Raw genomic sequence first — 24,946 nt, 5'->3', positions numbered from 1 at the left:
AATTACTTACGAAACTCCATCGGTCAAGAGAGACTTTCAAGTATAGCTTTGCTTAATATTGAAAGACAACAAACAAATGATATTAACATAGAAAATATAATTGACAATTTTGCCAACAAAAAGGCAAGAAAAAAGAATTTTTTAAAGTGAGTAATGTATTTTTTTTTTCAATTTTTTAATTGGCTGTTAATGCTCATGTATAGTGTGTTAAATTAAATTGTTACTTGATAATTATTTATATTTAAAATTAATAAAAAAAGGTTACAAATTATTACATTTATTTATTTGTAAATACATACCTGTATATGTTTTCCTTATGTTAACTTTATTTTTGTTTATATTTGTATGAGTAAAAATTCAAAATTCCAAAGTATGTTTTCAAATTTGGAAAAATTAATTTTCAAGACAGGGGGGGGGCATTAATTTTATTTGCACACGGGCCCAAATTGGTGTAGTTGCGGCACTGTTCACAGTTCACACAAATAAACAATTCATTCATAAACACATCTAATCAATATAGGTCATATTAAAATCAATTAACTTATGCATTGCGAATGAATACTTTAACTTACAAATAATAAAATATTTTATATTTTATTTTATTTAAAGATATAAACGTCAATCGGGTTTTTTTACATTTAGTATGAGATTAGAATATTTATAAGTTATAACAATAATAATAGTGCAGATATGATTTAGCAATAATGATACAAGATAATAATTATAACAGGTTTAATATTTAAGGCCAAATATCAATATTAATGTTATAGTTTATTATTTTACGGGTAGCATAATAATTACAATAATTATACTATAAAATATATGGTATACAAAGATGTTTACATAGAATTTATAAAACTTCAGAAGAGGGGTCCAAATTGGATGTACACATTAATCTACGAATTGGTTCACTGAACTTATAATTTGTGGAAGCGGTATGAATATGAAATGGAACGTGTGAATGGGTTTGGTGGAGTGGAACTTTAAAATAAATTAGTGGTGATATGGATGGTGAATCGATCGCGCCAGGCAGCAAACCATTAATAAACTTAAGGTTTACATAATGACGACAAACGGCCAGCGAGCGAAGATTAAGCTGGTTTGCAACAGGTGAGTAGTCGTGTTCTGCATGAGTTACCCTCAAGGTGACAAGGCGGGTGTACCCAGCAAACCTCAGAAATACTTACGCTGAACCCTTTACAGTTGGTTAGACTGGTTAGTCACTAAAGATGTGTGGATCCTAGATAACAGAGCAATATTTCTCTAAGATTGGTCGTAACAGACGATAGCTATTAATATTAATTTCTGACCAAACGTTCTATTATTATACTAGTAAAGGACCCATAATTTTTAAATAAAAAATTGGCCAATCGGTTTCCTCAACGATGGAAAACATGATGTCTATGTTAAAGTAGTTACCACTACTTATATTATAATATCATATCGCGCAGGGTCTCTGAGTACAGCGAGGCTCGGGTGGCTGTAGCCCCCCATGAACTCGATAAGGTGGAGCTCAGCCCCCTAAAATTTAAATTGCTAATAGTACTCGTATTAAAATGTTATAACATACAAAACAACAAATAACTATATTTTAGTAATTGTTTATCGATTAGTAATGTTTAGGAATTACTTAGGTAGTTAGGTACATGTGTTTATAAAATAGTAAGCCCCCTATGACATTTTTAAAACCTGGTGCCTTTGATATCGCGTGAATATAACTCAATAAAATAAATGTCTGTTCAAACATTATTTACGTTGTTACGACAGTGATCTGACACAGTCAGTAACATAATATACCTACTATTTAAGGTTTTAAAATGAAATATAAACAAACCGGAAAAAATCATCGATAATAATCATAATACTTGTAATGCATGTTAAAATAGATGAGTCTATGACATCAATAATAATAAATATATAATAGGTATTATTACCTCGTATTACTGCATAATATCTGGTAGGTTACTAGGTTACACCTACAATTCCTATATAAGGGGTCGGGCGGGGTCAATCGCGGAATGTATATAAAATCGAAATCATCCACCATTTTTTTTATGAAATTCATCACGCCAGACATGTGTGACGTGTAAAAACTAAAAATGATGTCCGTCATATAATTTGAAAACGTGTAGTGTCGTTGAAAAAATATATATGAGTGTAGTATTCTACAATAAACTATATTATTTCTTTACATTATATCATCACTTTTCAGTCTTTACAGCAAATAGGTATAATATCAATACAATGATGGTGGCACCGAAAAGCCACAGATTGTGTTCTGCGACCGTTCATGAACGAATAATTTTAATTATTAAAAAGCATTAAAGTAAATTACGTTTGTTCAAAATTTGGATTTTATAACGTCTATCTTGTCAAAAATATTATATCTTATAAGCAGAAACAGCGTGACTCCACTGTAACGACACTGCTGCGCATATTTGGAAAACCGCTGCAGTATACACAATATATACACATAACACATTGATAAAATGAAATGCCCACGTTTAAGAAAGTACGTAAATTCAAATTTTGTTTTTCTCTCCAGTAAAATTTAGAAAAAGTGACTCAGCATGCTTATTTATAATAGTTATAGCAAACGTGATCTTATCCAACGCACCTATATATGTCGCTTACGATGAAAAGAGCCATAATTATTAGTCATATACTTGTAGGTATATACCTAATAAATTATTTTATATAATATATGCGTTCGTTTTACAGGAAAAGTTAGTTGTGACTAAAGACGCCTTGAAATTGAAATCTCCGGAGAGACCACCCCCTCCCAAAAATGCATCGACTTATGATTATGAAACATGTGACACCGTGATATCGAAAGTTATGATATTTCGAAAGCGATACTTTTTTCTTCGGTATATGATGGCAACAGGGTGGGATATATTTTATTCCTGACTCGAAAAATCGAAAACAACTTGTAACGGTTGCCACAGCAGGGTCGAACGTTGTAATAAAGTTGGCGTATACCATATATATATAATATATGAAAATATATAGATACGACGGTCTATATGCATGTGGTCGTTAAACACGCGGTGACGTCACATAAGTATTGGCCGGGCATAATAATATTATTATGGCATGAGTCATTGACGACGCCCGTTCGTCGGAGACTCGTTTTTCGCGTCCTGCGTGGTCGTCGCCCCGTTCTATTACATTATTATAGTATGTTATGCCGCCGCTGTCACGATCGTTCAAACATTTCTATAAACGGAAGACGGTGACCGGAACACAATCGATTCGCACAGAAAACAAAGACGAGTTGGCATGCGCGCTCGCACCACGAGAGATCTATCGAAAAATTTATAAGTACCTACCTACGACCTACCTATATTATATTAGTTTCGACGACGATGTCATATTTATAATGAATTTTAAACCAAATTCAGCGGTGACGGCTATGATTAATATGTTCAGCTGTGCAATGGATCCATTGTACAGATGTTCCTCCCACCCACCCTAAGTTCCTAATATAATATTCCACTGATATAAAACATTTATATTCGTAGGTATTAATCACTGCGTGTTTCTATCTGCACAGCGGATATAAACTGCAGACTCTTTTATACAGACACCCTCACGCGATAGTCGTCTAGTCACTGATGCAGCTGACGCATCTCATCACCACAATATGGCAACGGCCGCTGCAGCAGCGTGGTCTGGTCTTCACCTGCCGCTTAAGGCTGTAATGGGCGAAGCCGTTTTTAAAGTGATCGATCCCCTATCCTTAACAGAACTATATAATATAATAGTAAAATACTAAAATGTATTATGCAATATGCACTATTAGAATTAAAAATGCATATCTCAATAAAATGTTCAGGCAATATATGTATATATTGTATATTATATATCGGCCTGATTCTTTTAAGTTTTAAGAATCATAATTATTATAAAATATGAATATAATTTTTCTTGAAAAATATTAACATTTTTGAAAATATTTTTTTTTAAGAAATTTGAAGTCATTAAAATACATATATTTATCTTTTACTTTTTGAATGATGGCGTACGCTTTAAACAGAATACTCAAAGCAGAATATTTACTGAATAATATGTTATTGTATAAAAATCAAATTTAAAACGAGTAGAGTGGCCAGTGGGTTGTTGATTAGTCATAAACTCATAACACTCATAATTGTTTCGAGTTTAAATGAACAGTTATGGAACAAGATTTTGCAAGGTACCTTTATTATGCCATTTCACTCTACGTTATTTCAAATCTAATCTAAACTATAAATCCTTATTTTAAATTAAATTATCATATATTAAAATAGGTATTAAAATGCTAGAGAAATATTTTATCCTAAAATAATAAACTAAAAACGTAAGTATGTAAAAAAAAAAATTCCCAAAAATGTTAATAGGTTTTTGAGATAATGAGCGTATATAGCTTATACAAATAAAATGATCGCCCTATACATCTATAGGGTATATTATTTATTGTATAAGACTATAAGCACTATAAGCCGTCACGGATATCAAATAAAGGCTGTTTAAAAAATGTAATAATATAGCAGGTATTATATTATATATATATTATTAATTATTAGGCATATATATATATATGTAAAGATAGTATGTTTTGAGCATTTATAATTTATTGGCACAGTTTTTTACTACGAAATAGTTGATTATTTCAAAGTTTCAAACCCTCATGACGTAACCTTGCCTGCACTCTGTACTAAAGAAGTTGTATTCACATGTTTCATTATTTTGATGACTAAAAATTGGACGTATTGCGGTCTTTAGAAATGTCAAAGTTCAACAGTAAACTAATACATCTCAATTAACTTGAATTTATACTCTAATTAAGTTCTTTAAGTACTATAGCAGCCTTTGCATTTAGTCAACAGCTAGCATTATGACTTCCGGGTGAAAGCTTTGTGTGGTGTGCCAACATGAACTAGCAAAAGTTTACTATTAATTTATTCAATTTAAATAAATTTAAATTAGATGTGTATTTGTAAGTACCTACCCTTATTAAATATTTTTACAATTAATAATAATAAAAAAAAAAACTTGTTCCGTTAAAATGATAAAATTTAACCTTAACTTAGTGACTATTGTTAACAGAAACAGCCTTGAACTAATATATTATATGTGCAGTGTGCACAATAAATTTAATTTTAAACTGTGCCAAAATTTAGATTCAAATGTTTTCAATCGAATAAAAAAAATAAGATAAACCTATTATTATACTAAATATGAAATACCAATAAACATGTTTTTGGTTGGCAATTAAAGTTAATATCTATTTTAAAATATTTTCTTAATTTAATTAAATTTATTTATAAAGTGATGCCCTTAAATCTTAATCGGTTAAAATTAAATTCTTAAACTCTTAAATTCGAATTATCATAAGATTTTATTTTAATTTTAAAACCAAATTTTTGACAATAGTTTTATAATATCGATTATAGGTTATTCTGCAGCTATATTGTTCAAAATGTATAATAGCTATACATAATATACCTATATTGAAACTTCTATACAACAAAGTTTCGTAAACAAAATTAATATAATTTCGTATAATAATTAATTATGAAATATTTAATATAATATTAATAAATTGTTTTTTACCTACCTACTTATGTAATAAAATTTACTTCCATACTTTCCATTTATCATCTATTTAAATGTATCAATTTAGAATTCAATATTAGTATTATTAAACTTTTTTAACATATCAATTTATAATATGAATAAATAATATATTTTGTAAGTTTTATAATTTTTTTATTAAAGGAATTATGTAAAATAGTATTTATAGTTAAAATTATTCACAATTCATTTCAATGTGATGAATATTAGGTAAAAATAGATTAAACAAATGTGACGTCATACAATAATTTTAGATAAATAACTATGTAGGTAGGTAATTCATAATTCAACATTTCAAAAAAAGGAACTGGACTTTTCTAATTCAAATTACTTATAAAAACAATTTTGGATGTTTTTGGGAATGATTTTCTAGAATAAAAATTAGAAATATTATTTTGTAACAATTTTTAATATACTCGTTAAAAAAGGTATTAGATGAGTACCGATCTGTTTTCCATAAGGCTTCAAGTGGGTCACTAATCACTATAGTCACTATTATAGGTGTATTAAATTTGAATTAAATGATAGGTATATCATTGTATATACGAAAGATGAATTTGAGCGGAAACGGTCAATCAGCCATCATCAGCATATAATATTAAATTATATGTTTTTTTGATATAAAAGCGATTAAAGTGATCACTTTTGATTAGTCATTTATTTTACTTTTTGTATTATATATTTATATGTAGTAGGTTGATAAAATTTTTTCTGAAAATTTTACATTTATTATATTATTAGTATGTAATTATTATAATCAAATATATTTATACCATATTATATCAATTGACAATTTATATATAATACCTAATACAAAACAAAATTGAATAACACCTTCTTGTAAATACTGTACAACAGTCAAAATAGATTAGACCTATACCTATAAAAAACTTATATTAAAAAACGAATTAAAAACATTATTGCGTATAGTAAAATTCATAATAATATAAAATACATAAAAGTATAAGTTCCCATAAATAGTAGTTTTAAATTATAACATAATAGGTAATTACTAATTAACTTATCGTTATTTTTCGTTTAAATAAGTAATCGTGCTTATGCATTTGTAATATTTTTATACAGATATATAAGAACAAGGGAGTTGTGTATTCAATTTTTAAGCATTTAATCGACATTAAAAAAAAAAAGATGAACAATTTTTTTTGATTTTATCGTAAATAAAAAAAAAATAATATAGACATTTGGTGAAAAATGCATTCATCTGTGATTATTTGTTTTCGAGTTACAACTTAAAAAATAAATCAATTTTATCAAAAATAAAATTTGTATACAAATTAATTTTTCCTTAGTTTTGTTTGTTTTTCCTGATTAGTACTGCAAATTTTTAAGTTTGACCTGTCTAAAGTACAAACTTGATTCAATTTGGTAACCACGCCCATTTTTGAAAATTGAAGTATTTTATCGATAAATTATCGTTCATCATGATAAAATGAATATATTTATCGCTTGCTCAGAATCTAAATTGTACGATATAATCTTATTTTGTATAATTTAATTACGAATGCAAATACACAACTTGATCAATAAATAAATTTATTACCTAGCGCCTACTCCCAGAAAACTAAAAACATATTTATGATCGTCTGATCCTAGCTAATGTTTGCGGTTTATATCGTTGAACTTAACAAAATATTGTAATTCGTAATCTGCTATCGCTGTATTGTATATAGGTACATTCACGATGGAGGTCTTTAAGTCTTTATACAAATATTGAATTTCAATAGGAAATCTTATGTGTTATGGTTACCAGAGTGCTTGTACAGTAATATCTTGCACCATGGTAACGCCCGGTATACCTATACTCTATTATAGTGTTCCGCACCACGGCAATAGTTATTGTATAATATGAGTATATCGTATATAGTTATCGAACGGTTGAATAAAATAAAAATATATGACATTAGTAGATATACCTCCTATTTACTCTATAGTCTATAGTCATAAATTATAATAATAATTGTTTTGGAAATTTCTAGAACTTATTTCTCGACCCGTCCTACACCCACGCGCCGCCGAAATGAAGCGCGCGCGCGTTTTACCGGTGGTTTCGTAAGCACAAAACACACACACAAAATAATAATAATAATAATAATAATAGTTGTATTGAAGCTAAACGACAAAAAACGCAAAGGGAACACATCTAATGTAATATGTTATAAACGTTTGGTTACACGTATATTATAGTATAATATTATATATACCTATATACACATTTAGTTATTCTCGTCGCCTACACTGCGTGCGCGTGCGCGCTCGACCAGCATCCGCGTGAAAATGGTGGGTGTTCGATTTTCCACTCATATAGACCGAGCGCGGGTCCGCTGGCGTCAGTCATACCCCGAGTGTGTTCGTTGCGTGTCTACAGCAGTCGATTTCTAGCGGAATATAATCCACACTTACCACTAACCTATTATATCATATCATATTGGATATTGTATAATAATATAGTATCTTACTGCCGCATATTAACCTCTTCAAATTCTCGTCCGTTCCGTTATCGATTATTTTCTTTGCACGCGCTAAAATATAAATGGCACACAACACTGGCGTCAAGCGAGACATCCCTATCAAGTTGGGCGACTTCAGCGTGATCGACTCTGAGTTCAGCAACATCCGCGAGCGTTTCGACGCTGAAATGCGAAAGATGGAAGACGAGATGACCAAGTTTCGTTCCGAACTCATGAACAAAGAGTCGAACTTCTTCAAGACCACATCCAAGTAAGTATATTATAATATAAATTACTATCAATCTAACATTCTAACCGTATCTGTTATTATATTTTATTCGTATTTTCGGACACGTTCCTGTAGGTGATTTTTCATCAAATTCGACATTGGTATTTCTGATTTTGATACCTGTATTATATTATAGGTATATATTAATTGATATCAAAACGATATTTACAACAAAAAATGTTCTATATTATATTATTATCTAATAAATTGCTGTGTTTTTTTTTTGTCGTACAATATTTTAAAAAGGACATCACATGTGGAAGAAAAGTCCTTGTAAGTACAATAATATAATAATTTTTGAAATTGGCATGCCAATTATGCATTTGTTTTTACAGCACCTGGGTTTAGAATGTTTAAATCATAATTCATAGTATCTGTATAATACACAAGTTTTTAATATATTGTTTATATTAATTTGCATACAGCTGATTATTAAGAGCACTATTATAGTAATCAATATAAAACGATTATATTATAATCATAAAGTATACATACCAATATTTATATTTCAAATATATTAAGTTCATTATTTTCATTAGGAAATTAGGATACATCAATACTTCATTATTTAAAATAATTTTTCAATAATGTAAATGTAAACAAAAAACATTAATTTGAGTATTTTAAACAAATTTACATAATATTATACTATATAAATACTTAAAAATCGTGTTTAAAATACGACCTCCTAAATCGATAAGTAATATTATGAATAATTTTGTTCAAATAGTTATTAGTTTATTACAACTTCACTGGTAAAATAGTATCTATATATGGCTACATATGTATATTAAATTATATTGCGTGGTACACCTATTACCTATATAATACGTATATTGTATTATAGCTTATGATTAATTTTTATGGTTGTGTTGATGTTTAAAATAATAATAATACGTAGGTAGAAATACACTCAGATGTCTGTACGAACAACGATGGCTGTCTCGACTCGTGTAGTCGTGTGCACAATTATATGTATATATCGTACTGTGATGTTTACCTATCTTTAATATCGGTTTAAAATTTAAAATACGATCGTCGTAGGTACTCGTATGGGAACGAAAAAACCACCTGCGTACCTTAATGGCGGGCGTACATACCTTTTATACAGGCATCGACTTACATAGGTGTATTATTTGGTTCTTCGAGAAAACTTAGTGGGTACCTCATAATATTATATTGTTTTTTTAAAGTTATGGTGTGGAGAAGAGTGCGCGTTTATATAAAACGGTTCGTGAATCATCTGCGGGTTGACATTGATTGCGTTCGTTCTGCACGGTTTTGCTCACAACAATGGGAGGTCGTGATGGGAATCACGTTATATTATTGCACCATAACACAATTGGCAATAATTGCAGTTGGACTGCGTTTTACGTCTGATGTGTGTATTATTGTTATTATTTTTATTTCCCGCATACGGTAACGCACACCGCGGGCACAGATCAAATGGCACTATATTACAATAAAATATAAACCTATATAGCTTAAGCTCGCGATTTTCTGACTTCCTGATTCGCGTTCAGCAATTACAGCACTCACACACAGTGCAATTCATATGAGAATCAGTTTCGGAAAAATTTAGAATTTGTTAAAAACAAAAAATTTACATCTACCACATTTTTGTGACTTCTGAAATATTTAAAATGTTTTTGACTAATTTCACTCATAATGATAGCCTATTTTTATCTTTACCCACTATCCAGAATATTTTTTTAAACGACAAAGGAGTGTCTGAATTCAGTTGAAAATATTTTTTCACTATTATACCTATTAATTATTATTATCTAAGTATGATATGCATTAAATACAACGCGCATTGGTCTTGTGTTTAGTTGACTCGAATTATATCTATTTCGTCTAACGTGTGCACAATCACATAGTACATTTATTTTCATTTTATGTATATAAATATACGAGTCTGAGGCAGTACAGGCTATTATTGGAAGTAGTAGAAATTATAACACTTTGGCGATGGCGGCGATGGCATCGTAGAAATACTTAATATATTATACTATAATATTAACTTACGACCACACTGCAAAATAATATTATGTAGATCTACAATGTTAATATTATAGTTTATTGCATCGTGGTCACGGAACCGCGCCTACGCGATAGCAACATAATATCATACTATGCACGTATTATATTATTTATATTATTATAATATATATATTTAATATGACGTGTTAAATTTCAAACGTCCGTCATTAGAATCGTATCGGGATTTTCTTTTAAATTAAATTCTATATCTTACGTTCGTGCTGAGGATTGTTGCAAAAATAACACGATTTAATTGTGCCGTGATGGCGTGTATTGTAAGAGCCTCGAGGGATATCGGATTATTGAATTTTATGTTTTCTTTACTTTAACACGATTTTTAATAATTAAAAACCTGTTCAATAAAAAATATTCAAAACACTTTTAAAACAACGGGGTTTTAACACGTCAACCTTATACGTTTTATTTAATAAAACAAAAATGTGCTCTATAGCATACTCATTCACCTAAAAATAGAACTATATGATCACTGTGGAATGGTGTGGATTTTCGAAATGTCAAATGTTATTTTTTTATTTTTTTTTTTTGTTAGCCATTTGTCTATTGTGTGTCTCACAAAATAATGTCTATAAAAATTCTTTTGGGTTTAATTATATAAAACACCTTTTCGTGATATTTAAATTTATTCTAAGCCACGACCCAATTAAAAAATCGTATCTAGTAGTATAGACGATACATAAAATACATGTTATACACTGCTATGGTTTTGTAAAGTATAAATTTAAAAAAATAAAAATAAAAGTACAATATACAATATATTAAAATGAGATTTCAATACCTACTTCATTAATCAAATTCATTATATGTTTACATTTTAAGCCACATTAGGTACATTGTATTTTTTGCACTGTTTGTTAATAGGACGTTTAGGCTCACATTGGTTAGATGTTTTTTCAAGGTAATTTTTTTTAACAATAACATAATATTAACTCTAATTTACATTTTACCTTACAACTCATGCACTCAAAACATATGTTTTGCACCAAATATACTTACGAATTAGACCTATATTCAAATTAAATTAGTAGGTACATTTATACAGTTTTATAGTTAGGTATTATCACAATATCGCTGCAGTAAAATTGTATTATCATATCGTATTAACATTGTTGTATTTATATTTTAATATGAATGTATTATATTTTATAAATTATAATATATTTTATAGCATAATAGTTATATTTTATTGCATTGAAATCTTTTGTTTGCTTTTCAGTCATTTTATTTTATTTTAAATTCATTTTTATATTAATTGTTGTCGTTAATTAATTTAAAACATCGTATTAATATTTAATATTTATGCTATTTTTACATTTTACATGCTAAAATAGACCATTTATGTTGTTAGCCTCATTTTTCATACGCAAAGGTTTTTATCACCTTCTAAAAGGTCACTTTCCTTTTTTTATTACGTTTATTTATTATTTCTAGCATATAGATTCTATAGTATTATAACTTATAAAGTATAGAAGCCGTATAAGTATACAACTATATTTGACCTCGTAGTTCATCCGTAACACCGAACTGAAAAATAAAAATATTTTTGAGTGGGCACATTTAAATTAACAGTTGAATGTCAACTGACGATCTGGACTGATCGAGAAAGAATAAATTTCTTTCCAACCCACTGTTGCTCTAAAAGAATAGGCTATATATTATAATATATAGGATCATCAATAGGCTTTAAATTAATATTTCTTTCAAAATAATTTTGTTTAATTAAAATGAACTATTACTATCGCTAGTTTGAACTGGAATTACATTATTGTTATATAAATATTAAATATATCTACGGAAAATTAAAAATATTAATTCATAAAAGTAAGTAATCGTTCTGTAATCAGAACTGTTATTACCTATATTGTTTTTATCGTTTGGTATTAACTTAACATTCCGTTAATTACATAGAAATTCAAGTTTACAAAATAGCTAAGGAAACATATGTTGATTTAAATTGTAGAACTATGAAAATTCCAAAATCATTATCCTGAATAGCTTAAAAAATGTACTAATAAGTAATAACCCTTTTATAGAAATAACGATGAATTAATGATATAGTACCAAATTAATTAATTGCACGAGAGAATAAAAAGTATACGGCTAAATCATAGGAACGCATAAATAAAAAATATGTTGAGTATAAAATGTTTGTCATGATTCATGAATCATGATTAATAGTTATGTAGGTACAAGCCGTATTATTTCACAAGGATTTTAATGGAGCCATAATTTGTTTTTATATATACTCTGAACTCTCAAGTATTTTTTTCTGATTTCATATCTAATAATAAATATAGTTCAATAACTTGAATGTTTTGGTCAGGAATGTCTACATGGTTAATATCTTTTTAAGAATAATTATCGCACTTAACAAGTCTCTGAAAAATATCTTACGCACGTTGTATATTTATGACACTTCAGCATTTTGTTTATTATTGTTATTATTTTGTACGCATGTATAGTTTTAAAATAATAAGAAATTGTTATGATTTTTTTTTTTTTTAATTTAAATTTGTTCGATTATTTCCAGCTCTCAAAACACAATCTCGTCAAACCACAGTGATTTGCCAGCCAGCCGACTAACTGGGGCTACACCTAGTGGTTGGGTCGAAAGCATCAACTCGCCACTGATTCAAGAAGATGGCGACAACAAAATGTTGAAACTCAGATTTGACGTCAGTCAATATGAACCTGAGGAAATCGTCGTCAAAACTGTCGACAACAAACTATTGGTATGTGTCAATAATATCATTCATGTGACCTACCTATCTGCGTTCTGCACCACACATTTAACTATTATGTTTTAAAGAATAATATAATATTATTATTGTTATTACCGTCGTACCGCATAACGAACAAGATTTCGAGATAGGTTCGAGCGTACGACAGAAATATAAAACAATCGCACCGGATGCGACGTACACATCGCGGGTGTTCTATAAAAACTTCAAGCACGACGCGTAACGAGATTATTTCGAAACCGGTTGTATTAAAATTATACACTCGCTAAGTATTAACTATTAGCATTTCTCTGTTACACCGTAATACGGACCAGAGTACTCTGAGTACTTCAACTTTACTAAATATTATAGAGGATCGTATGAAGTGTTTAGTGCATATGTAGTGAATAGACCACAACTTATAAAGCCGGAAACGAATTTGTATTATAATAGATCGTGGCTTTTATTTCCACTATAATATACACCTGTAATAATGGCGTAAAGCGCCATGTACTAATATAAACGCACTGCCAATATAATCACGTAGGTAGGTATAATTGTTTAAATCAGACACGGATGATTTGTCATGACCTTCACACATTTAATGTCATGTGTGTACGTCGATGGCCTTGACAGTTTTTTTAAAATGTTATTTTATAAAGCTTCGAAAAAAATCGATGTATTGGTACATAATATTATTTATTATATACATTTAAGTATTAATATTTATTTTTATAAGACATATTTCTCAAATATTATAATATTATAAAATATTTTTGAAACCTTCTAAATCCAATAACAGATTTGTCACACCGATTCGGGGGTATTATCGATTTGTTAATTTATCATTTTCCAAGTTTTCCAATAGCTAGCATAGCATAATGTATCTTTAAGGTATATTTAAGTATATACATGTTTTATGTATTTTACTATTTTTACATAATATTATAAAGTTTTCTCTGAGAAGGGAGTGCCCATTTATTTAGATGAAAAAAATAACACACACTCACGTACACATGGCACAGACATACTTGAAAACGACCCACGCCTTAATCGACCTTGTCTACACCCGATAAACTCCATACATGGTTAGAAGCCTTCGAACCAATAATGATCTCGTGTGCAAGATGCAAGTATATTACCTACATATTGCATTCATATATTATATATTAAACTATATAATTACACTCCGTTACATTCTTACACGAATATATTATTACAAAAATATAATATATAAGTACATTACAAAAAAAAACTGTAAAACATAATATTCCCCGTTTATTATAAAGAATGACATTACACGGACTATTTTATATTAATATGCGATTCGATTATTAAATTCTTTTTATTTCTAAATAGATACTTTGTTATATACTTTTACAGTTATACAATTATAATATGTCTTATATAAAAACAAATCACGTTAAAATTATCAGATTAAATTTATTAATTTAATAAGATATCTATAAATTATAATTTAAACTTCTTATTAATTATACTATTGACTTTATATAAATATATATTAGCTACCTACTTACTATATTTTTATATTGTATTTTTTGTATAGTTTGAAAAATTGGATATTCAGGCGTCAATAAATATATATAATATTACTAAATATATATATTATAGTAGATAATAATAAATAGTTGAACGACAAAATTTATTGTACTATTAAATATATCTATTTCTATTAATTAAAATGTGTTTCTTATCGTAAATCAGTTTAGAAATCTAGAGATAAATTATTATTTCAATATGATAATAATTGTAAAATATACGAGTACATAAATTGGAGACAATATACTTATTACTTATGTTAAGTTTTTATTATACTGTGAGTAGGGTATGATAATATTACGCTCTAGTGATTTGAATGAAGTCACTGAACCAATTTTATTTAATTCGATCTTCAGAGTATGTTTAATGGTTTAATTTCAAAAAATATATATTTTTGATATATTATTACGATTAGAAGTATTATACTATTATGATATTTCAATACGCCGAATTTTAAACTATTTAAATTGAATTTGTTTTATATATATATATATATATATATAAAGAATGTGAATAGGATATTTTATTTTACATAATAGTATAATACTAGCTTCATTCGTGCACAGTTTTGAACTAAAATGCAATTATATTTATACTATTTGTACTATGTTTTTTTTAATTTAACAACAGTGAAAAAAATCATAAAATTATTTAAATGCCTTATCGAAAAATTATAACATTTAATTACAATATTTTCCTTCACCTCCATACTTCAAACAAAATTTTAAAAAATAAGCTACGTGACACTCGGGGAAATATTTGAAACAAATCTATAAAAAAAAAATCTTAAAAATGTTCAATAGTGGTAAAAAATTTGGTACTTAAAAAATAGGTACCTGTTCTTTTACAAATGCATAATAATTTGTAGTGCAATTTGGAATTTGGATTATATCAAAGATAACAATAGGCATAACTGAACTTAACCAAATTTGACTAAATAGCAAAGAAAAAAAAACTATAAAGTAATTTCCTTTCCTCATTCATAAAACAAATTACATTTTTTCCACTAATAATATTATTAATAATTAATGTATTAGTACTATACTAGGATAATAAAAATTCTACTGTTTTACTCATGATGGTCATTATAACTTACATAAATATGACATGATATTGATATATGCATAATGATATTATATATTATTTTTTAATATTCGTCTAATGATTTATTTTTTATCTGTTAAGGTACACGCTAAGCATGAAGAAAAATCAGATTCAAAATCTGTGTACAGGGAATACAACCGGGAATTCTTACTTCCAAAAGGTACCAATCCGGAAGCGATCAAGTCATCTCTTAGCAAAGACGGCGTGTTAACTGTTGAAGCACCGTTGCCTGCCTTAGGAGGGCCTGATAAATTGATTCCAATCTCGCATCATTAAATATTTTTCTATCTAGTGAACCACTTTTAGAATGCATAAACATTTTAATTTTAATTTTAATATCTTAATTTTTAATTAATTCATTTTTGAAAAAAAAAATGTTGTTTTTAATTCCCTTCAATAAGTCATTATAATTTTTTGTTTTCAATGTTAAAAAAAACCATACAATATAATATAATATATATAATATGTTATCTATGTAAACAGCGTAAAAATTACAACATATAATTATTATGATACGAATGTAATATTATAGAGCTTTAATGCTTTATATAACGCGATCACGTTGCACACCATAATAATGTATGCCAAACAAAATTTACGCTAGTTCCTACAATTGTTTCTGTAATCACTGCATTGAAGATTGAATATATTTTTATACACATAATATATATTTAGCTAGGTACACAACTTTATGTTATATCTTAAATAATATATTATATTATATTTCCAATTTCCATGATAATGAAAATAAGAAAAATAGGTGCAGTTAATTGGCTAATGTATTCATTAACATAATATTATATAATATATATATTCTGTTCGATTGAGAAAACAAAGAAAAATTATATTTTAATAATTATTACTACATTTTTATTGTTATAATATTATCTATACTAATATAAATTATTTGCCTTTTTTCATGACGTGTTTGATTTTTTTCTCTTGCTAAACCAAATTAAAATGCTAAAATGCTTTTGTGACAGGAAGCACACCAAATATATTCTAAAATTATCACCAAAGTCGCTGGAACACATTTAGAACTGCTGCCGCCGTCTCAGGCCTTGGTCGGTGTTTTTGGACTGCGTTCAACGCCCAATCTAGATAGTAGTAACATAACTATTTTACGAGTGCACAAAACACGAAAATAGAATATTTCTTAATAAGTTCTCCTAAGACACTAGTACCGTAATAGTACCAAATATCTTTTGTTATTTTCCTTGGACCCTTAAAATAATCTGTTGAAAAAATATATATGTATTTGAAAATATGTATCAATTGTAATATGAAATTGAAGATGTCTACATTAACTGTTCTAGAAGTCACGATCCAATCGAAAAAAATATATAGTAATTTATTAAACGCACTGGTCTATGTAGGTACCTATAATACGGCTATACAACATAAAAAATAAACCGTTGAAACGTGTACATGGAATGTAATAAGATATGACGGCTGTCCGGCTGTGTTAAACATCTTAAAATATTTGAATTAAAAAATAATAGAAAACATTAGGCCTGGGGTTTTACATAATATTACTATTATTTTTAATACGGAAAAAAACAATATAAAAAATGTAAGTAAGTCGTAAGTGGGTACTATAGATGTGGAGTGGGTCACTATTATAGGTCATAGATGTGTGTTAAATTTGAATTCAATGATATATCATTTTATTGTATACCAAAAATGATTCTGAACAAAAATTCAAAATGGTCTATCAGCCTATAATGGCTCTATCACAAGTGATATGTTTTTTTGATATTAATGTGATCACTTTTGATTAGTATTTTTAAAAATAATTGGTTAAAACAAACAATAAATTAAGGAAAAACAAGAATTTTAATGCAAAATCAGTTTTTGACAAAATTTATGGACTAAGTATATTATTTTAGACATTTAGTCCAATAGTGATAAAAAATAATCAATCTTAACCACGATTAATATATTAATCGTGATCTTAATCCTCATTAATCTGTTACCAAATCATAGAGTAGAATATATTACCAAATTATCACTATCTATAACCAGTATAACCAATTCATGAATCTCCGAGGCGCCGGTGAATTTTTATCTGATAACAACCGTGAACTATAGTTATCACGTTTATTGGACTATAGTCTAAAAGACATTAATTATTAATTAGTGTTAAATCTATAGTCACGTTGCGTTCAAAATATTAAGTTCATATTAACCAATATTCAATTACTAAATACCTATCAAATTAAGTTATCTTTTAGTAATTAAGTAGTTTAACTGAACATAAAATGTCTTCAATGGCTGCGCTTAAATTGTTCAGAAGTCAACTCATCAGAAATGTTTGGCGTTTTAGAAGCACTGGACAAACATTATACCGACAGAGTAATGTGATATTGTCATCGAGTAAGCCAATTATGAATTAACAATTCATTAAATTTTATGTAAAAATAATGTCATTATAGTTTTTTCTTTTTTATTAATACACAATCTGTACCTGTAGGCACAATAAGAGTATGAGCTTATAAAACTAAAAAAAATATGAACAACTTGATTGAAAAAGCCACTCATTGATAGCACTTTTGTCTTTTATTTATTAATTTTATATTTTTATTACTATTTTTTGTTATATGGATTAAGGATTGATATTTAGTAAACCATTTGCGCTTAAGGTGACAAATGAGGGTTGCCAGGAATGGCTATTATAGCTAAGTATTTATTAAGTGAATTTGGGTGAGTGTTAAAAGTTAGATAGAACCATTTGTAGTAACTCTTTACTTTTTCATGTATTGTTATGTACTAATGTGTAGGTTTCTATGTACGGTATGATTTGTTATTACTTATTATGTGAGGTGGAGAATTGGTAATTTTTTTCAGTGTAATATTTTGTAACTTCTGTATATTATTTAGATTGGATATTTTTGTATCACCCTTTATTATTAAATTATTTTTTATAGGTTTACCCATTAGAAACTTTTCATCTAATCCCAATTTGGACAAAAGTGTGAATGAAGAAAATCCAACTGCAGGTAAGATATAATGTTTTTTAAGACAAAATATAAAATAGATAATTTAAGACAAGTCATGCAAATGATCAATAATTTTATTGGTTTTCAGAAAAATTGGAATTTCAAGCAGAGACTCGTATGCTGTTAGATATTGTTGCTAAATCATTATATTCTGAAAAAGAAGTAAGAGATATTTCATTCCAATATAGAAAATAATTTATACTAGAACTTTCCTAATAATATAATTTGTAAAATTAGGTTTTTATCAGAGAATTAATTTCAAATGCTAGCGATGCTTTGGAAAAATTACGTTATGTTAGTTTAAAAGCAGGCGAATCTCATGATTTTGGAAGTTTAGATATAAACATAACCACTGATAAAACAAATCGAAAATTGACAATTCAAGACACAGGAATTGGAATGACTAGAGAAGAGTTGATTTCAAATTTGGGTACTATTGCTAAGTCTGGTTCCAAAGTATACACTTTTATATAATTAATGTTATCAAATATGAGAATGGCTTTGAGATAATTTGACACATTGTATTTATTTAGGCATTCTTACAAAATATTCAACAAAATGAATCAGCAAATTTATCATCAATTATTGGTCAATTTGGTGTTGGTTTTTATAGTTGTTTTATGGTGGCCGATAGAGTGGAAGTTTTCACTAAATCTATGAACCCCCATGCCACTGGATACTTATGGAAATCAGATGGGTACTTTTTTAAATCATAGTATTAGTTTATGAAACTTACCTATACTTAATGATTTGTTTTAGAACTAATGAATATGAAATAATAGAGTCTGATAATATAGAAAGGGGTACAAAAATAGTCATGTATCTTAAACAAGATTGTCGCGAATATGCTTCAGAAGACACTGTTCGTAATGTTATTAATAAGTACAGCAATTTTGTAAATTCTCCAATTAAGTTAAATGGTTCTGAAATTAATACTATACAAGTAAGTATAACATTTGACAATGTTAATTAATTTTTTTATATAACTTTCAATTCTTTTTAGCCATTATGGTTACTTAATCCCAAATCTGTTTCCAAAGAACAACACGATGAATTTTACAAATTTGTAGCTAACACTTATGATAGACCAAGATTTGTGTTGCATTACTCTGCCGAAGCTCCAATTCAAGTGCGTGCATTGCTATACTTCCCAGAACTAGCACCAGGTATAAATTATAAATAAAATAAAAAAAAAAATTATTTTATAAATTGTATATTAAAGATTTTATTTATTATAGGTCAGACTGATTTTTATGATAGCTCAACTAAAGGTGTATCACTTTATACTAGACGTATATTGGTTAAAAAAGAAGCTGAACACGTATTACCAAAATGGCTTCGTTTTGTAAAAGGTAACTTTGGATGATTAGCTATTGACTATTATATTATATTCTTTTATCGAAATAATTATTTTTTTTTTTTTTTTTTAATACTACAATAAATAAAATATAATTCAAACAAAATTTAATTGTGAATATTAATATTTATAGGTGTTATTGATTCAGAAGATATACCATTAAATTTAAGTAGAGAAATGTTACAGAACTCTTCATTACTTAGGTACAAATTACTAATTTTCAATAAAGTTTTAAATCTATGTTCAATCTCAGTATTGATATTTTATTATATTTTCAGAAAATTAAACCAATTATTGACAAATAAAATTGTTAAATTTTTACATGATAAATCTGTAAAAGATCTTGATGAATACATGAAGTTTTATCAGGACTATGGTGTGTTTATCAAAGAAGGAGTTGTGACAAATGACGACCCCAAAGAACGAGTTTGTATTCTATTATTTGAGTAATTTTTTATAGCTGTTCCAAGTGAAAATGTTTCATACATTTATTGTGTCAAATTTTATATTCTTATCCAAAATTGTGCTTTAAATAATTGTACCATTATTTATTTAAATTAATGATAATAACAATAATTATCAATAAAAATTAATTATTACTGATTAAAAAATTAATAGTAATGTAAACTAAAATAGATACATTTTTAATTTAATAAAAAAAAAAAATAGTCGTAAGCTTTTAAATTTAAAATTTTATTTTATAGGAAGATCTTGCAAGTCTTTTAAGATATGAATCTTCATACACTAAACCTGGTGAAACAACATCATTTGAAGATTATATGAAAAGAAGACAAGAAGGTCAAAACGATATTTACTATTTATCTGCTCCTAAGTAATATAATTTAATTATTAATATGATTTAATTATTATTTTTAAACTTTATTTTTAAAATAATTTGTTATAGTCGTGCTTTAGCTGAAAGTTCCCCATACATAGAAGCATTAAAGAAGAAAAACATTGAAGTTATTTATTGTTATGAACAACATGATGAAATCATTTTGTATCAAGTAAAAACATTCAAGAATGTCAAACTTACTTTAGTAGAAAAAGAAATTAATGCCGCTAATAATCAAAGTTCTCAAGCCGTTGATTTAGGTTGGTTATATTCTCATTAGTTATTCAAGTAAAATTATAGAAAAAATAAATAAATAATTTATTTCACTGATTGTTTATTAAATATTTGTATAATAGGAATTGATAGTTTGAGTCAGTTACAATTAGATTCTTTATTACCTTGGATTGAATCCGTATTGGGTAATAAAGTAAAAAAGGTAAAAACTACCGGACAATTAGAAAGCCATCCTTGTGTAATCACTGTTGATGATATGACAGCTGCTAGACATTTCATTAAAACTCAACTAAAACAAATGGACGAAGAGATGTTATTTTCAGTCCTTCAGCCTCAACTTGAGCTAAACCCCAAGTAATTTATTGCAAAAATTGTATATAATTGTATCTAATAACTATTTACTTTCAGACATGCAGTCATAAAGAAATTGCATACACTTAAAGATTCAAATCCAGAATTAGCTAAATTAATTGTAGAACAGGTAAAATATATTTCATAATGTCTTAAATTTAAAATTAGTAATTTACATTTTTTTTTATAAAGTATACAAAATTAAAATTTATTTTGAAGTATGATAATTTAAACTAAATTATCTATATATGGTTAACTGAAATTTAATATATTTCATTTTTTAATTTTGGAATCTATAATTAGGTATATATTATAAGTTATAACATAAATATAATAAAGAGCTTGATATATTTAATTTGAACTACATTTAAATATTTTAGACCTTTGCAATTTATAGTTCAGTATATTATTGCCAAGTCACATTAAAAATTGATTCATTTAATGGTTCACTTAAATATTATGGTTTCTAAATCACGTTTAACAGAAATAAATGTTAAGCACCAATATTAAATAATTTTTTGCAACTCAGCATAATATGTTATTTATAATTTAATATCTACATATTATACATTTTAAAGTAATATGTGGTCATTATACAATTTAAAATAGTTGAATACAAAACTAAACAATTTAAATTTATCTAATTTAGTAATTTATTATAATTATTAAACTTGGACGACTTAAATGTTATTTTCTTTGTACCTACAAGTCATAAAACAATGAATACACATTTATTTATATAAAATAATTTGTTTTCTCTGAATACATATTCTCGTACTAATGAATATTTTTTTTGTTTGATATTAACTTAATAACTTGGTCATTTTTACTATTATTATTATTATTGTGATGGTTGTAGACTCAAATTATTGTCATAACTTTAAAATATGATGTTTTCAATGTTGCAATTATTAAATAACCAATATGCATCTAAAAATGTCAAGAGTATTCTTTAATCTCTAAGAACATTCATAATGTTCTATAGCAAGGTTTATAAATATTCTAGGTTTTCTCAAGACTCATGTGTGTTAAATATTTAAGTATATCTTAATGTTAAAATATTGTATATATTTTAATCTTATTCTCATTGTTTTGTGTATTGTTTATTTAGTTGTATAGTAATTCAATGGTGACAGCAGGCCTCATAAACGATTCCAGAAAATTGGTGTCCAACATGAATCGTGTCCTAGAACTAGTAGTTGAAAAATACTAAATTATTGGTTTTGTAGACACTTCTAATTTTGTAAATATTATTATGAATAAGTAATATATTGTTTTTTTTTTTAGTAATTATTTAAACATTTTTTTAAATTCCTTATTCTGCAATTTTACATGTTATTATTTATAATCTATAATTATACATTTAAATTTTTAATGATGAACTACATTTAGATATGTACATCAAATAATTAGACAAATATTCCTGAAAGAATAATATAGTAAAACTAAAATAAGAATTATTTTAACTGTCAAACTTTACTTTCTAAAAGAATATGCTTATCAATAAAAATCACCACACACACTGAATAACTTTTATAATAAACATTGGATGTAAAGTATTACAATACATGTATTACTTTATTTTGCTAATTATTCAATATCTTATCGATATTGCAATGAATAGGTAAATAACAAAATTATGAATATTTCTTATATTATATCTCAGTCAACCCAATTTACAAATTCATAAAAAAATAATAAAATTTAAGTATTGTGGTTATAAAAGTGGACACAAATATTATATTTAATGGTTTTGCATACATTGTAAATATAAATATTGTATAATAAATTATGATTGTAATTATTATTAATAAATATTTATGGACTTCTGGTACTTTTGTTATAAAATGTTCCATATTTTCTTAATTTAGGACTTTTCTTGTTTATTTATTATGGAGCACAGACTTTATATTAATATAAAATCTGTTGAATGGCTACAATTACATCTTTATTTGTGTTGAGTTTAAACCTATATGATTAGCAGTAATAGTTGTCATTACTCATTAGTGAAAAATGTTCAAATGTTTAGTAATTCAACTGATTTCTCAATAAAAATTCATTCGAATTTTCCAATCTGAACCCGCAGATTCAGTCGATTCAGGTAGTTAAATAATAAATAATTTGTTTTATAAATTTATTATTGTTTGATACTATACAATAATATTTCAATTCAAAATTTAAAAAAAAATGTGATTTGGGAATTTTTCGAGACATTTTTTGTTATTAGGTTGGTTATAACTTAATGAGAAAGTTGGGATTTTTAGTTTTCGACATTGGTAATAATGAATTTTAAAATTAATATTTTTTCTTATTTAATTCTTATCAAATTTGGATTTCGGAAGAAATGTTCTTATCAGATGCCATACCATATGGCATTCTGGTCATAGAGTAATATTACTCTATATTATGTTATGTGCTACATTGCCTCTGTTGTGCAACTTTACTGTGTAAGTTAAAAGTTTATTTTCGAGTCCAATTTTATTCTCACCAAATCGTGGATAGGTATGAATTGTTGTAATTATTACTTTAAATATCACTCTCAAGTTTTTTTCATAGAATAAATTATACAAATTTACATTTTTATTAAACACAAGCTTTGATAACAATATTCGTTAATTAATAGCGATTGGTATCTGCCGATTACAAAAGTGCTGAACAGGTAAAGATTATATTTATTTGAGATTTATTCTATAGATCACATAAACGTGTTTCTGAAATGGGTGATTGGGAAGTACACTGTATACCTACATTCTCATTGTACTGCACACTTAAAATTTCAAAATTAATCATAAATACTATCTATAGGTTCTAAATTTTAAAAATGTTATGTAAATAAGTCCAATAACAGTATTGGAGTACATAACCTATTATTATAATATATTATCTAATTCATTCTGTGGTATTATCATGTGTTTATTTAATTATTAATGGTCATTGAATTTGGTATCTTGAATTGATTTACAAACCAGTAAGATCTTAATCCATATTTGTTACCTGTTTTGATTTTATGAAGACTTATTTTTTTCTCCCTATTTTTACAGAAAGCAAGTAAGCTGGTATATTCAACTTGCTATGGCTAACAGTGATCAGATGCCCAAAGTTGATTTCATGAAAGACGGTGAAATCGATAAAAGATTACTGCAACAAATAAAATTTGTTGAACGCCAAAATCTGATCCGTGCTACTAGGTTGAACCGTATGCGTAGAAACGCTCGTTATACAGGTTTATTACTGGGTGGTATTACATTGAGCATTTACGGATATTCTATTTATTCAATAAAACAGGAAACGTTCTTGGATGATTTTGAAGAACCTGCAGTAACTGTTAAACAATAATAAATTATACACT

The 24,946-nt window shown here is 27.0% G+C and overlaps 3 protein-coding genes across 4 annotated transcripts; all 3 read left to right on the top strand.

Annotated features, from left to right (window-relative positions):
* The first annotated feature begins 7,949 nt into the window (after positions 1-7,949).
* LOC132922927 (alpha-crystallin B chain) lies at positions 7,950-16,741 on the top strand. 2 transcript variants are annotated; one of them, XM_060986673.1, is made up of 4 exons: positions 7,950-8,358; positions 8,623-8,649; positions 12,968-13,169; positions 15,903-16,741. In XM_060986673.1, the coding sequence occupies exons 1-4, from the start codon at positions 8,171-8,173 to the stop codon at positions 16,095-16,097; spliced, it is 612 nt and encodes a 203-aa protein (XP_060842656.1). In that variant the 5' UTR covers positions 7,950-8,170; the 3' UTR covers positions 16,098-16,741. The 2 variants fall into 2 exon arrangements, with proteins under 2 accessions (XP_060842656.1, XP_060842657.1); XM_060986674.1 differs by lacking the exon at positions 8,623-8,649 and having other exon boundaries at positions 7,951-8,358.
* Positions 16,742-17,916: 1,175 nt separating this feature from the next.
* LOC132922917 (heat shock protein 75 kDa, mitochondrial) lies at positions 17,917-22,887 on the top strand. The gene is made up of 15 exons (XM_060986663.1): positions 17,917-18,197; positions 18,749-18,820; positions 18,909-18,982; positions 19,058-19,276; positions 19,354-19,517; positions 19,580-19,763; positions 19,824-19,986; positions 20,059-20,172; positions 20,311-20,380; positions 20,456-20,603; positions 20,882-21,009; positions 21,082-21,272; positions 21,369-21,600; positions 21,655-21,727; positions 22,709-22,887. Exons 1-15 carry the CDS (start codon positions 18,083-18,085, stop codon positions 22,808-22,810), a joined length of 2,049 nt encoding a protein of 682 aa, XP_060842646.1. The 5' UTR covers positions 17,917-18,082; the 3' UTR covers positions 22,811-22,887.
* Positions 22,888-23,966: 1,079 nt separating this feature from the next.
* On the top strand, positions 23,967-24,933 carry LOC132922948 (cytochrome c oxidase assembly factor 3, mitochondrial). The gene is made up of 2 exons (XM_060986697.1): positions 23,967-24,044; positions 24,639-24,933. The coding sequence occupies exons 1-2, from the start codon at positions 24,004-24,006 to the stop codon at positions 24,931-24,933; spliced, it is 336 nt and encodes a 111-aa protein (XP_060842680.1). The 5' UTR covers positions 23,967-24,003.
* The last annotated feature ends 13 nt before the right edge of the window (positions 24,934-24,946 follow it).

Source organism: Rhopalosiphum padi, chromosome 2, assembly GCF_020882245.1.
Source record: "Rhopalosiphum padi isolate XX-2018 chromosome 2, ASM2088224v1, whole genome shotgun sequence".
Lineage (NCBI taxonomy): Eukaryota > Metazoa > Arthropoda > Insecta > Hemiptera > Aphididae > Rhopalosiphum > Rhopalosiphum padi.
The sequence above is the reverse complement of the archived record's forward strand: the minus strand, read 5'-3'. Positions and strand labels throughout refer to the sequence as shown.

Coding starts and splice junctions, on each gene's coding strand:
- LOC132922927 (XM_060986673.1), top strand. CDS start 8,171: ATGGCACACAACACTGGCGTCAAGCGAGACATCCCTATCAAGTTGGGC. Junction 8,359..8,622: donor TTCTTCAAGACCACATCCAA/GTAAGTATATTA, acceptor TATTTTAAAAAG/GACATCACATGTGGAAGAAA. Junction 13,170..15,902: donor CTGTCGACAACAAACTATTG/GTATGTGTCAAT, acceptor TTATCTGTTAAG/GTACACGCTAAGCATGAAGA.
- LOC132922917 (XM_060986663.1), top strand. CDS start 18,083: ATGTCTTCAATGGCTGCGCTTAAATTGTTCAGAAGTCAACTCATCAGA. Junction 20,381..20,455: donor CAGAACTCTTCATTACTTAG/GTACAAATTACT, acceptor TTATATTTTCAG/AAAATTAAACCAATTATTGA. Junction 21,601..21,654: donor CAACTTGAGCTAAACCCCAA/GTAATTTATTGC, acceptor ATTTACTTTCAG/ACATGCAGTCATAAAGAAAT.
- LOC132922948 (XM_060986697.1), top strand. CDS start 24,004: ATGTTATGTGCTACATTGCCTCTGTTGTGCAACTTTACTGT. Junction 24,045..24,638: donor CTGTTGTGCAACTTTACTGT/GTAAGTTAAAAG, acceptor CTATTTTTACAG/AAAGCAAGTAAGCTGGTATA.